This window comes from Populus nigra, chromosome 18, assembly GCF_951802175.1.
Source record: "Populus nigra chromosome 18, ddPopNigr1.1, whole genome shotgun sequence".
In the NCBI taxonomy this organism is placed as follows: domain Eukaryota; kingdom Viridiplantae; phylum Streptophyta; class Magnoliopsida; order Malpighiales; family Salicaceae; genus Populus; species Populus nigra.
The window spans coordinates 11,073,455-11,088,722 of record NC_084869.1 but is presented as its reverse complement, the minus strand read 5'-3'; the positions used below and the strand labels follow the sequence as shown (position 1 = coordinate 11,088,722).

General features: G+C 33.1%; 1 protein-coding gene across 1 annotated transcript; it reads right to left on the bottom strand.

Annotated features, from left to right (window-relative positions):
- Positions 1 to 6,220: 6,220 nt before the first annotated feature.
- On the bottom strand, positions 6,221 to 10,166 carry LOC133678665 (gamma carbonic anhydrase-like 2, mitochondrial). The gene is made up of 2 exons (XM_062101093.1): positions 9,708 to 10,166; positions 6,221 to 6,823 (listed from the first exon to the last, which is right to left on the bottom strand). Exons 1-2 carry the CDS (start codon positions 10,084 to 10,086, stop codon positions 6,447 to 6,449), a joined length of 756 nt encoding a protein of 251 aa, XP_061957077.1. The 5' UTR covers positions 10,087 to 10,166; the 3' UTR covers positions 6,221 to 6,446.
- Between the last annotated feature and the right edge of the window lie 5,102 nt (positions 10,167 to 15,268).

Here is a 15,268-nt window from a genome sequence, read left to right as displayed (position 1 = left end):
CATTAGCACTACTTATACAAGAAAAAGCTTGCTCCTTTTCACACTAGTATTTTTTATTTTTAATCACTATTAGAAAATTGATAAATACAAACAGAAATATCGAGGAAATATTTCTGTCGATAAATTTTCAAGAGATTTTACCGACGGAAATATTCCCTCGGTATATATCAAGGGAATTACCGTGGGAAAAAAATTAAAACAAAGCAAAAAAACAAATCATAGCATGTCATTTTTTCCAACAGCCGGTAATTCTGTTGGTAAATTCTTTGGTAAACTTGTGAACACTGTTTATCATGTCAATTACAGAGGGAATTACCGACAGAATTTATTCCGTCGGTATTTTTCAGAGAGCTCCAGAACTGTTCACTTTCCAATTGCACTGTTAATTGTTGTTCTTTACGGACAAAATCACCGACGGATTGAAAAGTCGTCGGTGTTATTTGGCGGTTTTCTGAAAAAATTCAATTAATTTAAAATTTTCATTTAAATATTACAGACGGAATCACCAACGGATTGAAAAATCATCAGTAATTGTTGGCAGTTTTTGAAAACTTTTTACGAAATTAAAAATTTAAATTAAATATTACCAATGGAATTACCGACGGAATAATTAAAAAATATTAATATTCAATTATCCGTCGGTAAATCCGTTGCTAACGCGCCCCAATAAAAAGTCTAGATCCCCTTATTTCATAAGAGATAAACTCATTTCTTATTATTATTCTTCTTCTACTCTTCTTCTTCTTCTTCTTCACTATATGTAAAAAACATCAATATATATTTCTTTCTCTTCTTTTCTCTCATCATCTCCTTCTCTTTCCTTCCATGCTCGGGGTATGTCTTCTTCTTCTTTCTTCTTTATCTTCTTAGTTTTTTTTTTAATTAATATGCTTTAAGATTTTTTTTTTCTCTCCTTAGCTTCACTTGCAACTACATTAAAGTAAGATTTTTTTTTCTTTTTCTTTTTTCATGATTTTTTTCACTATATTTGTTTTTTATTTTTTTTGTTCTTAATAATTGTATAAATGTTGTTGTGAGATTTATTTTTTTCATATGAGATCAATTTTTAATTGATTTATTTATAGGGATTTTTAAATTTTTAGCAATTGCAACTTTATTTTTTTCATATGAATTTTTTTAGTTGAATTTATTTTTTCGTTTTATTAATTTGTTGCAAATTTGTTTGAGTTGATTTTCTTATTCTTTTTTCCAAGCATTTTGAGTATATATTATAGAGTGTTGATTTATGTTAATTTAAGTATTTTATAATTTTATAAAATAATTTTTTTTTTAATTTTTTCATATAATTACCAACGGAATTTTTGTCGGTAATTCCATTGGTAATAAAAAAATATTATTACAGACGCGTATGTTCCGTCAGTAAATCCATCGGTAATAATATATCAATGGATTTACCAACAGACAAAACATTACCAACGAACGATTCACCGATGGATCATTTCCGTCTGTGATTCCATCAGTAATATAATTACCGATGAAATATGTGTCTTACACCGACAGAAAAATTTCATCGGTAAAACTGTTAAATGTTGTAGTGAATGTTTCTACTAAAGATTGTTAATTGCTAGCTTATTCATAAATTGGATTTATTAATATCAAATCATGATCATGAATAATTTATAACAACTAGCTAGTTCAATAATGATTTAAGTGCATCTTGGCTACTTATTTAGAATCATCTGAAATCTGGCATTCAAATTAAACCTTGAAAAGAATCAAAGAATTTCAAGTGAAATTGCTTTCCTTCAAACGGGATTGAATTATTCCTTGATGAGCGTGTTTAAATTTTTGTTGACCGATCGAGTTTTCTATGGCCATCTCCTGGATGCCCTTTGCAACTTCCATTTCTAATCATCAATAAAATTCAATCACATTAATTTATAACTTGATTTTTTAGATGATAAGTTGCTTTTCATAGGAATAAAATGGGTCGTTAAGTATATTCTATAATGTATGCTTTACAATCAAAATATCATGAATCAATTAATGCTATAAAAAATACATTTAATATTATATAATTTGGTCTAAATATTGTATTACTCGTAATAATTTAAAAAATTATCATTCACATCATAAATCAACAAAAATCTTTAAATATAACCAAATAACCAAACTACCAATATATATAATTATAAATTGAACATTATAACTTTATCATCAAATGGGGGGAGAAATCTATTATCCAGCCTCCATCTTATTCAACCAAAAATGAGGTTGTAGGTTTGAGCTTGTCACTTGTCATCATATCGTTATGATGAGGTGGGCTAGGGTGGTGTTTTTTATTCCTAAAACGAGCTCATCGATTGGCTTTAACTACATCTAAGAAACATAACAAAAGAAAGGAAAAGGAAACTGATCATGGTGGGAGTGGATTAGCTAGTTTTTTCTTCTATCTGCAGCTCAGGCCACCAACCAGGACCTTGTAACTTTGTTGGGAAAGAGAGGTCCTTTTTCACTATCTGTGCATCAGTCATTCCATTGAATCAACTTATTAGTCACCTACCTCTCCTGATGGGTCAATTTTATACAACAAACGAAATGGAGTGGGATTGGGAGTGGTCAAAATCGTGAGACTTCGAAAACTGGACAACAGGCTTGGTGTTTTGACTGTTCTTCCCGTGTTCGGTTGGAGCTTATGAGAAACCCAAAGGGCCGATTGCACGAAAAGGCTGTAAGAGTTAACAACAAAATCAAAGATGGCTATAGAGTTCGGCGCGCTGGATTGTGGGTTTGGTGAGATTGTGAGTTTGCTGTTAGGGACGGTGACTGGTGGGGGATTGAAGAGAAGGGGAGTTGACAGCTAGGTTTGGTATTCAAAGAAAGAAGATGGGGGGAATGGCTAAGTTTTGTTTATATTTTAATTCATCGGAAAACTTGTGATATTTAATATAAAATCTTTTTTTATTAAATAAAAAATTATAACATTCTTATAAATAATTAGATATTTTTATTAATTTTTTTACAATAATATTAAATATTAGCATGTGTATAAAATTCAAGATATAAATAATAATTTTTCAAATTATAACAGTTAAAGCCAATATAAACTCAATTACATGATACTAACGAAAATTTTCACAATGCTATATTACCACAAATAGTTATGGCCCAGCTATTGTAAATCTAGTAACTCCATTTAATAACAAAAAGGTTTTGAATTCTAGTGACTATAGATTGTATATTTTATTATTATTATTTTAATTAATATAAGACGTGTAATTCGATTAATCTCACAGGTTCTTGTTATTATATTAACAATTATAATGCTTGAATTTAAGATTATATGAGAAGCAAACCCTTTAATTCTAAATTCTTACCACTGAACCACTTATTAGATAATTTATTATTATTATTATTTATGTAAAGAGGATGGATCATCTCAAAGAATGTTAAATTTTATTTTTTTTTACACAACTTTAAAAATGTTTTTTTAATCATACCCATTGTATAGTCTAATAAGAAAACAATGAGCCTTCCAATAAATAAATAAGAAAGATACTACTATATTAATTTACTATTACTAGCTTTATGTCCTGGCTAATCCAATAGTCTCAATTAGGTAAACTTTGTTATTTAATGAAATTAATTGAAGCAATAAATAATATTTTGAAAGGCAACAATAATTCCCGTCTTTATCAGAAAAACAATAATTAATTTGAGTTGTACAATATGTTAAAAATCTCTATGCCACTAGAGAACTTAAGTTAAACATGAACTAGCTCCCTGTCTAAATTTTAATGGTAGGAAACAGGCAAGTATGGAGAGGCTGAGTTGACAGACCTCGATGATCTGGTCCATTCTTCAGTTCATGCATGATCATGTTGTTCAAGGACTGGGGAATATCCGAATCATGTAGTGGGCAGTGGCCCTCGGAAACAGTAGTATTATCATTCTTAAAACATTTTTAAGAAGAACAATAATAATGTTGTTGATGTTATGTCAAATCGCTACTAGTTGCTTGAGAATTTCTTTTTGCAAATATATGATTAGGGCTTGTTATTTTCATGATATTTTTTAAAGTGTTTTAGTTGATGTTTTTTAAAGTATTTTTTATATGAAAATACATTAAAATAATATATTTTCATTTAAAAAAATTATTTTTAATATGTAATCTGAAAATATTAAAAAAATATTAATTTAAAAAAATAAAATAAAAATTAATTTTTAAAAAAATAGTTTTAAAATATTAAAATAAACAGACATTAATGTTGTCATGTTAGGATGGAGACTTAAAAGAGTTTAAATAAATTATATTATTAAAAATGTGAATTGGCAAATGGATATCCATCCAGCTATGCTAATCCGTTTACGCAATTGATCATTTAGATTCCAAGGGTGGGCTACCTCACATGCCTAATGACTAGCCCACTCTACCCCTGAGAGAGTTTTTGTTTTTGTGGCTGCTTCTTCGTTTGAAGCAGATCACAAAAATAAATTATATGGTTATATTTTAAATATAATTTTTTGTTTGTGGAACCATTGTTATTTGTGTTTAAATAGCAGTTTAACAAAAAACAACTTTAATTTGTGTTCCAAATTGTGGATAAAGGCGCGCAATACAGAGAGAAGGAGAAGAGCAAAAAAAAAAAGGATCGTTGTCCATAAGTGGAGAGTAGCTTCCTTTCATCACCGGCCTCCATAGTTTTCACCGCTAACCAGACATCACCACCGCACAGAGTAGCCTGCTCTTCCCCTTGTCCTTGTCCTTCTCCTTCTCCTTCTCCTTCTGTATTCTCCACTGTTCATGTTGCATGAGAACAATGAAGAGCAACTCCCTCAATTCACCACCAGCCTCCGTTGTTTCCACCGCCAGCTAGACATCACCGTTGTGCAGGGTAGCCTGCTCTTCCCCTTCTCCTTCTCCTTTGTCCTCTGCATTCTCCATTGTTCACGTTGCATGTGAACAGTGGAGAGTATCTCCAGTGTTCATGGCCGGACTGGGTCTGATCCAAACCTAAAGGCATTGGACTGGTCCAACCCAGTAAAATAAAAAATCCAAAAAGAAATTATCATATATTGTGTTTTATTCAAAAAAAAACTAGTGTTTTACATTAATAAATGCCACTACATAATTATATTAGAAGGAGATTGAATGATGACGTAGCATTTGCAGAATTTGATCGCAATCCCAATTTTGTTCCTGATGATATTTTACTTGATTTTGTTGCATGCTCAGGAAGCTATGGAAACTATAGTCCTTGTCAGATGGATTTCGTACATGATGGAATTACAGATAGTTTAATGCAACAATAAAAAATACTTTATATAAAGTATTGTTTATTTCATGATGTAATAGCAGTAGTTAAATTTATAATATTTAAATTAAAAACTATCAATATTAATATATATCTTTTTTAATTATTTTATAACCTCAATTTGAAAAGCATTCTTGACCAAACATATTATACAACTTTTTATTCAATCTCAATTTCAACTAGAATTTCAACCAAACATATATTTTATCAAACCAACCTCAACTAAAAGTGTTTTTTATAAAATAATTTTTTTTCAAATTACAACCACAAAAGTTATCACAATACCAAACACACTCATATAAGTCATTATTGATTGTTTCTCCAATGACTAAATACCTAATTCCTTGCCCTAAAATCCAAGAGAAAGCAAGGTTTAGAACCCGACATGAGAAGAGGTTCCTCGGCTCTTTGTTACCTTTTTTTTTTAATTAAACAAAGATCCTTTCATTAATCTAAACCTTTCTAGTCAATTCACTTGGTGGATGAATAGTAACTCCTTAAATTAAAATTAGAGTTATCTCGATGACCATTGACCCTGAACTGAACACAGAAAACAAAGGTGGGGTGGCTGCTACCATTAGAGTAAAAGAGTTGCAGAAGTCACTCGTGCAACAATATAATATCTTCTAAATTTACAAAATGGCTAGGTTTGGTTGGTGCTTCAGATTCGTGCAAAAGGATAGGGTTGATGGATCTATCATTACAACTTTCCACCAACCCTTGATTCTGTGATCCCAGTCCTTGCCATGTATTTTTCTACAACAGAAGGAGAGGAAAAGTTTACATCCTTTGTCCCCCACATGACAACCCGCCTATCAACATCACCGGTAGTTGTTTTTGGCCGGCAGGTCACATAGACATTGCGATGCTGTTTCCTCCACTGAACTGGAGCATCTTCACTTACATTGAACAAAACTAATAAAACAAAGCCAGGTGCAGTAATCTTCAACAAAAGTTTATGGTAAATAGGATTACTTGACAAAGTGTCTTTCGTGATTTGTATAAACCCATTTGGTTGAAATTCACAACCGGCTCTTTCAGCAATCAGAGAAAATCAAATACAAACAGAAAGAACAGAGAAGCTTTCTTCAATATGTTCTCGAGCTGTTTATTTCAATGCAAGAAATGCTACAGTTGACTGATACATAGAAACACAACGGCCAAAAAGAATCAAACTTTAATCTCCAACTTCTTCTTCAACTTCTCAACCTCTAAATATACTGTGGAGTAGGGAAGAAACTCGAAGAAATGGGTTTTGCTGAGATCATTGATTGCAACAGCGAGTTTAGGAATTTCTAAAGTTTCTTCGTGGGTCAGAGTCCTGACAAACCTTGCTGGATTTCCAGCCCAAAGTTCACCAGTTGGAATTCTTCTTCCTGGGGGAACCACAGACCCAGCTTCAAGGATAGAGTGCGTCTCTACCAAAGATCCTTCCATGAGGATAGAATGCTGCCCAATGACGCATTCTGGCTCAATGGTGCAGGACCGCAAAAGACTGTAAGCACCAATAGTAACGTACCTTTCAATGGATGTCTCTGCTGGCAGTCCTGACACATAAAAGATGTACAAAAAATAAAATCACAGGTCTTCAGTAGAGCTCAAAACAAGGAGCCACGTATTTGCATCTGTAGAAGATTTTACATTGAGGATGCTTTTGGGTGGGAGATGAATGAAGGACGATAATCAATGCATTAATTGCTAATCTTGCTTGGTATGTTTTAAGCACAGGGGAAACTTTTAAGGGAAGATGACTAAAAGAAAAAACCTCCCTGTTTTCCTTGGGAGGAACTATCATCTCCAAACTATTTGTCTCTCCCTTTTTTCCTCAAAACAACCCACGTAATTTTTTATGTTTCTTCAACCTTGCCACTGATTTGATTTCAACATTATCTCTCTACACTAACAATTTACTTACCAATTTGTTAACACAACAAACATCCTAAAAATCTAACTTTTATGCCCTTAACAATTTACATCCAATTTTTCACCTCAAACCAAGTCACCCTGAACCTGAGAAGCTGTATGAAGATATCAAGAACAGAAAGCCATGGTAAACATGCTATGTTGCCCATAGTACCCATGCAAACTTTATGCTAGTGTAGTTCCATCACTTAATGGTATATTTGGCAACAGTTCCCAGATGCTATGGACCCATGCAAGGTAAAAGATCACACGCAAGTCATATAAATTCATAGGTAAAGACTAGCAAAATAAAGGAATCTCTCCAAACACACAAGCAGTAACTATTATACATACATATTTTTAGACTATTTTCACAATGCAAGGTGCTTGAGATGACAAAAAACTTTAACGAGGTCAACATGTGGGCCACAAAAGATTAGAGAAAAACAAGCCAAAAATGACAGCTAGAACAGAATGCTAGATGGATATGCAATGGTTGCTGTCAAGATGATAAATGATCGCTTTGAAAATTAAACCATTTGGATTTTTAACTACCAATACTAAGAAATACTGACGAGACAAGTGGTGTCAGCTCACTTCAAAACAGCCAATCACAAGTAACAACGAAAGAAAGTGCACTAGTGAAAAGCAAAAATCAAATCCAAGGACCTTTTGGTTAAGCTAGGGTTCTTTCAGCATGAAGTACAAATTTTATCAAACCACAACTATATACCATATTAGGTGTCCACATTTTCCATAAAGTATGGGGCCCTATTGGAATAACTTGGCTTATTGAATATGTAGTTGCCAAAATCTTAATCTCTAATGTCTAGGTAAAACAAAATTTAACATGAAAAAATCTTTAGGTTCAAATACAAAGTGCCTCTAATTCGAACAAGCTAGTGAACCTACTGGGAAAGGACCAATCTGAAGCCATAAAGAATCAACAAATTACATGACAGGAAGCTTTCACAATTCACACACACCCTAACATGCACAGATGGGCGCACACATACACAGAACAGATATCAGTATGCTAATAGAATATCAGGCAGTGCTACAAGTCTATCGCTCAAATCACCAATGGCGTACCAAATATACTAGAAGATACCTTTCCTTATGGTCACAATTTGTTTTAAGTTGGTAGTCAGGATTAGAGGCATATAAAATCGAAGTTTCCATACCAATTTTCAAACACTTTTCTACTTAACAGCACCTAGCCATAATTAAAAGCTTAAAGCAACAATTTAGTGGATTGATGTGATTGTGAGAACCTATTCTTTAATTCTAGAAAACTGTAATTTAAATATAAACAATCAAGTAACTGCTTCAGAAACCATCAGACGTTGGCATAGAAATCTTTTAACAGATTGAACCTCCAACTAAAACATGCTCATTGCACATATCTGCACTATAATACTTTTGATGACATGCTAGCTATTTTATGTGACAAAAAATCAATCGCTGTTCTTATTTCTCTTTAGACAGTGTAGAAACAACATTCATTAGAGTATCAAAGACATATAAACAAGCTGGTCTAAACAATTCTAAGCAAAATTAGTAACTTCAAAACATGATTTCATTCATCAAAGTAGAGGTTTAGTCTACCTTCCTTAGTATCTATTTTCCTGTTCCACCACTCCATCTTTTTTTCTGAAAGCTTACATGATACTCATATGAGCACAAAATCCACAAAGGTGAAAAGTGAAAAATAGATTGAGTCTACAAATTTCAACAACGGCAACCCTTATTAATGAAGTATTCATTCCACGGAGGACATAACACAAAGTGCTATCAAATTTCATATATAGATCTCTTGAAAGCTACAATTCATTCATGTTCCTAAAAACACCTTTACTTTCCTTCTTTCTATAACCAATACAAAAAGACACTTACAGATTACACCTTCTTTTTCCTTCTTTCAATACGCAACACAAAATGAGATTTGCATGGGGATATCCAAAAATGCCAGCCAAGAACACAAAATCAATAACTCACCATTTCTAATTTACACCAAAAATTTTAAAAAAAAAAAGAAAAAGAAAGCCAAAAGGAAGAAAAATAAATTAAAACAAAGCAGCAAATGTGTCTTTCATCATCATCAATGTCATTTTGATCGAATCCCATCAAAATCTATTAAATAAGAGACTGAGCCAGCCCTTAATATACACACCCCGCTTTAAGAAACCAAAAATTATCCTGTCAATATAGAATAATCAAAACTCAAATACTTCAAATTCCGTAATTGCCTTCTCAATCACTTCAAGCCTCCAATTCTAATTCAGCTCATTCTAGCCAAAAATACATTAACCCCTAAAACCACATTCACTTATTGCATCCATTCCAACCAATAAATTATAAAATTACTAAAATACCCACTTCAAATTAGAAATTACCAAACAGAAATTCAACAATCAAATCACGAAATTCTAAGTAATCAATCAAAACTTACATTAACAACCCTAATCTAACTCAAAATTACTAAAATATCTAGAAGATCCCAAATTAAACAATAAAACAAACCCTAACCTGTAGGAGAGTTCCAGGCAGCATGAACGACACACCGTTCTTGAACATTAGAGCAAAAACCGACGGTGATCTTATTAAGATCGCCACGTAGGACGGCTCCATTCCAAACGGATGCTCCATCATACACAGTAACTTGACCCGCGAGTACCACATTTGGTGCCACGTATGCATCCACAGCTACTTTGGGCAGCCATTGACCTAACGGAATTATTTGTCTCTGCCCTCGATAGTCCCATTTCACCCGATCTGCTGATGGCGTTATCGATTTTGTCGACGCTGTCGCGGCCGCCACTGCCTCCGTCCCGAAGTGACGGTTAAGTGAGAAAGCGGTGGTGGTTTTTAGGGATTTTCGAGCTATTCTTGCTAGGGTTGTTGCCATTTTTTTTTAATCACTGTTTTTGTGGAGCTTGAGTTTATTGAACAAGCAGAAACAGAAATGAAAATGGAGCGAGTGAGGACTGGGAGATGATATTCGGGCTTGTGAAACTGGCCTAGGGGGCGCTTATGTTTTTTTGGGCTTTGATGGGCTGAGAATTAGGGCTTGATTCTTTTGTTCAATTAGTTTTATTACATCCAAATATCCAACGATACACCCCCAAGCAAGGAGCCACAATTATAGACCCAGTCAGCCATGTGGTTAAACCTCGAAACCAGCCAATCCATTCCCTGAACTAGAATGAGTGTCAAAAAAGTTAATATTCAGTTATTTCAGTTTCACCTGATCAAACCAATCAAAATTCAGGTAGATTTTAAAAAAAAAAACATTAAAATAACATCAATTTATTTTTCTTAAAAACTTTTATTAACCTGGGTTAACCAACCTGATTATAATCTGGGTCTTGTGCAAAGTCTATTTTAGATTGAATTTAATAACTATACCCTTCAAAATGACATTCTTTTATATCAATTCAATAAATTAGTCTTTATGAAATAGATTCTTAACTTAAATATGTAAAGGAATTTATTTTTAAAATCTTGATGAAGTGGGATTTTGCAGTCATGTGGCACTTAGGTTCAAAAAAAATTAAGCTTATAAAAAAACATGTTTGATGATACATGAAAAAACTACACGGTAATACTAATTTTTGAGCCAAGTCCAATTAGGCCTATATTGTGTTTTATACAATATACAGATTTTCATAAATATCTTTATAAATATCTAAGTATAAGGTAATTAATATAAATATCCTAAATATTTATAGATATATTTATATAAAATATATTTAAAAAATTCTATATAAACAGAATGCATCTCTTAAGAGTCAAGAGCTCATCTCTCTAGACTTCAAGTTTTTAAACAAGTACAAAACTCAACACAAGTCTAATACAAGACTTCAATAAGGTTTAAGAAAGTTTAAGTCTAGAGAATACAACTCATTGTCTCTGTCACTTATACAAACATTATATTGATTTAAGTATAAAAGTGTTTTTCTTGCGGTTATTGTCAGGTTCACCAACTCCTTTCAATCTAGTTTTATCAGCCATGGAAAACACCCTTAATCTGTCTCCAGAGGATTTTTTTTCTAGCCTCGTCATTGACATCATCTATAGGAACTGTACAAAAAATCAATTCATTCTTGTTTCTTAAAAGCTCTTTTTATGGCTAACAAAAGCTCAACACAACGGTGGTTATATCTACAGATACATCAACGACATGTGATGTCAATGGCTAAGCCAATGATTATTGTAACAACCTCAAAACAATTTCAATCAATATATATTTGTTTAACTCTTACATAAAGGGCAAATGGAGCAATTTTTTTCTTCTTTTGTAAAATTCACCAAAATTTCTAACGAAATTTTGGCAGAGTCTCCCCTATACCGGGAGATCCCAAGTTATCGACAATTTATCCTGCACACAATTATAATCACATCCATGATTGGTACATTCAATCATTTTATTCATTCGAGAATATACTTAGAACAAATCTTCATTCTCAATCTCCATCTCATATCACATGCATAAATTATTAATTAAGAGGACCATCCAAGCACTGAAATTTCATATATACAAGCACAACACAATTTAGCGTTCTGAACATAAGCTATTACGCTATAATTTTTCCAAGTATAGATTAATACATTAATATTCCAAAACATAATAATATAAGGAGTATACTATTCTATTCAGGTTACATGTTTGCTGCATAACAAAATTACATGAAAATCTCTAAGTTCCTAACTTATACAAAAGGGATAAGGAACCTAAATTCTACTCCTGACGTGAATGGGAGGGACCTGCAAAACATAAATTTTCCATATAATTAAAAATAACTAAAATACAAACAATTCACGGAAGAAATTTATACAACACATCTACCTACTTAAGTCATATGCAATTTCAATACACCACCACCATCCCTTTTGAGGATTATCCAGTTTATTTCCTTTAACTACTTCTCCCCACATTAGGAAGACTATACCGGCACTAACGACCTCCATTAGTGTTTTTAGTTTTCCATCCTGGGGTCAACTAATCAGATTCATGAAAATGCCGACGCTAACACGACCGTTGGTGTCATTATATATATATATATATATATATATATATATATATATGGAACCAAAATAGTTAATCAATGTTCTATGCTACTTTGGGAGGTCCTCGGGTATACCGATGTCAAGGATTCTTGACATCATTAGCTTTCACCTCGGAAAGCTAATCAAGTCTATAAGTTTTGGCGATATCGACGACACCCGCCGATATCATTAACTATTCTGAATCCGAATAGTTAATCAAGTTTACAAATTTTGCCGATATCGACGTCACCCGCCGATATCATTAACTATTCTGAACCTGAATAGTTAATCAAGTTTTTATATTTCTCCTCCCACGTACCGGTAATGCCGATGTTAACCAGCTTGGTTAACATCATTAGCCTCCCATATCAGGGACAGGCTAATCAAATTCGAGAAACAATCATTATTAAAATTCATTGTTACTGTTCATCTCCTCTAAAAGGACCTATAATTTAAATTTAGTCCTCATTTCTATTTTCCCACCATTTCACCTTTCCTTTTCCCCTTTCTTTTCCTCATCAATATGCACCAAATTTTTATAGTTCAATAGTTAGTTAAAATAATTATTAACAAGAGGAGATATAGGTATTGAGTACCTACCTGCTGTAGACGCTCGACTTGCGTTCCCCTATTGTTGTTGTACTCCTCCCGCGGTTCCTCCTAAAACCACAAACACCCATCATTATTCCATATTAGTCCACATATCACAACACAACAACAACAATGGGAATAATATTCATTTCTCTTTTACCAATCTTTTCTTTCTCACTTACATTCCTCATTATTATCCTTTCACATTTTCGGCTCATTTGTAGTCCAAGTGGACATCATAAATTCAATTTTGATTACCGTTTATTCTTTTTGAAGATCAAGACACACTTTGTGAAGGGCGAGAAAACAAATTCTACCCTTAATACGGCTAAATTTTGTCGTTTTATCGACTTGGCCGAAACTGCCAACAGGGGTGGCAGCTTGACCTCTCCTCAGATTTTCATTTGTATCCGGAGTTCTAGGACTTCAAATTAGGCGGGGTCAGATTCGTTGGAAAGCTAACACTTCCGGCTACAACTTCTATGAATGGACCCTCCCTAGATTCTATCATCTTCAGGTCCAAATTCTCTCATGAACCAGGGCAACAAATCTGCCCTGTTTTGTCAATGAAGAAGGTACCTATAATTTTTATTTCCAATCCTTTTTTCCCCATCAATTTCAGCCAATTTCAGCCATGTTTTCACCTTACCTGGAACGTAGGTTCCTCTCCCTTATAAGTTACAATTTGTAACTACACTATAACAACACACCTAATTAATTAACAGGGGAGTCATACTTTCTCCTCTGTTTTTTTTTTCTTCCCCTCCAGTGGCCGGTCCTTTAAAATCAGTTCCTTCTCTTTTATATATATATATACATATATATATATATATATACACACACACACACACACACTCAATCACCACATTTCCTTATCATTCACCTCCTGAAACCTGTTTCAATTTTGCAATAAGGAAAACAACGCAACTATCACAATTTCCTTTCTTTCCTAACAATCTCATGGCTGGCCACTATTTCCCCATGGTTTTTGGTTTTTGTTGAAATCTTCTTTGCATAATTCCATCCTTTTTAGGCAACCTATGCTGCTCAACTCATTTAGTTCCAATTAATTCCACATTTCCCCAAATTTTACTCGAAGACCCTAATTTTTCAAACTTCAAATTAATGCACAATTCTTGCATGAATTTAATTTGGCTTTCCCAATTGGTTTAGAACTTCATACCTGGAGGAAATTTAGGTTTGATTTCTGATTTGATTAAAGTTTCCTAACCCCTTTCTTCTCTACAAGCAGCCGGCTTCCCACTCCCTCTTCTCTTAGAAATTCTATCACTTTTTCTTCTTGCAAATCTCCTGCCCCGGTTTGTCTCCCCACGTAGAAAATCTAAGGTTTGTGTAGGTATAGAAATTTAGGTGTTTTCTCTTAAGCTTGGTGAAGGAAAATCTGAAAAATTTCCCTTCCTTTTTCTTTTTGTTACCTCCCCCGGTCATGAATGAGAGAAGGGATGGGTATTTATAGTCCCATCTCTTCTTAATTCATTTTGGTCCCATCTTTCTCCCTTTTTCTTATTTTAGCCCCTTCTATTTTATATATATATATATAACAACATTTTTTTTTAATTATTATAAACTCCCCCCCCCCTTTTTTTTTTTTGCATACTTTATTCTCAGGTTTCACAATTATGCCCACAGCTACGCCAACGATTACGCCCACGACTACACCCAAGGCAACGCCCCTGGCTATGTATATGGCTACGCTTATGACTACACTCACGGCTACGCTACATAGCTATGCCCCAAGGCTATGCCCATAAACAACTTTTATGGTGGCTTGTACGTAAAAAAAATAACATTATCCACCGTAAGTATTTCTTTCCTCACTTTTATTAGGTTAAGTCTTCCAAACATATTTGTTTGAAAGACTTAGGTGACTATGATGACACATAAAAAAAAAACTACATGGTAATATTAATTTTAGGGTCAAGTCCAATCGGGCTTACATGGTATTTTATACAATTTACACATCTTTATAAATATCTTATAACTTAGATGTTTATGGGATATTTATATAAAACATATTAAAACTAAAATATTTTTTAATATATTTATCTTAAGAAAATCTAAATAAATAAAGCTCATTTCTCTGGACTTCAGGTTTCTATAAAACTCATTTCCCTAGACTTCAGATTTCTAAACAAACACAAAACTTAACACAAGTCTAATACAAAACTTAAAACAATGTTTAAAACACATTTAAGCCTAGAGAATACAACTTACTCTCCCATCCACCTATATAAATTTCATGCTAATTTAAATATTAAAGTGTTTTTATTGCAAGTGTAATTTAAATATTAAAGTGTTTTTATTGCAAGTGTCGTTGGATCCAGTAAATCCTTAAATCCTGTTTTATAAGCATGGAAAACTTCCTTTCCAGCCTCATCAATGTTCAAGTTCCTTTACTTCTAATTTTCACTGTCCCTAGTACAACAAGA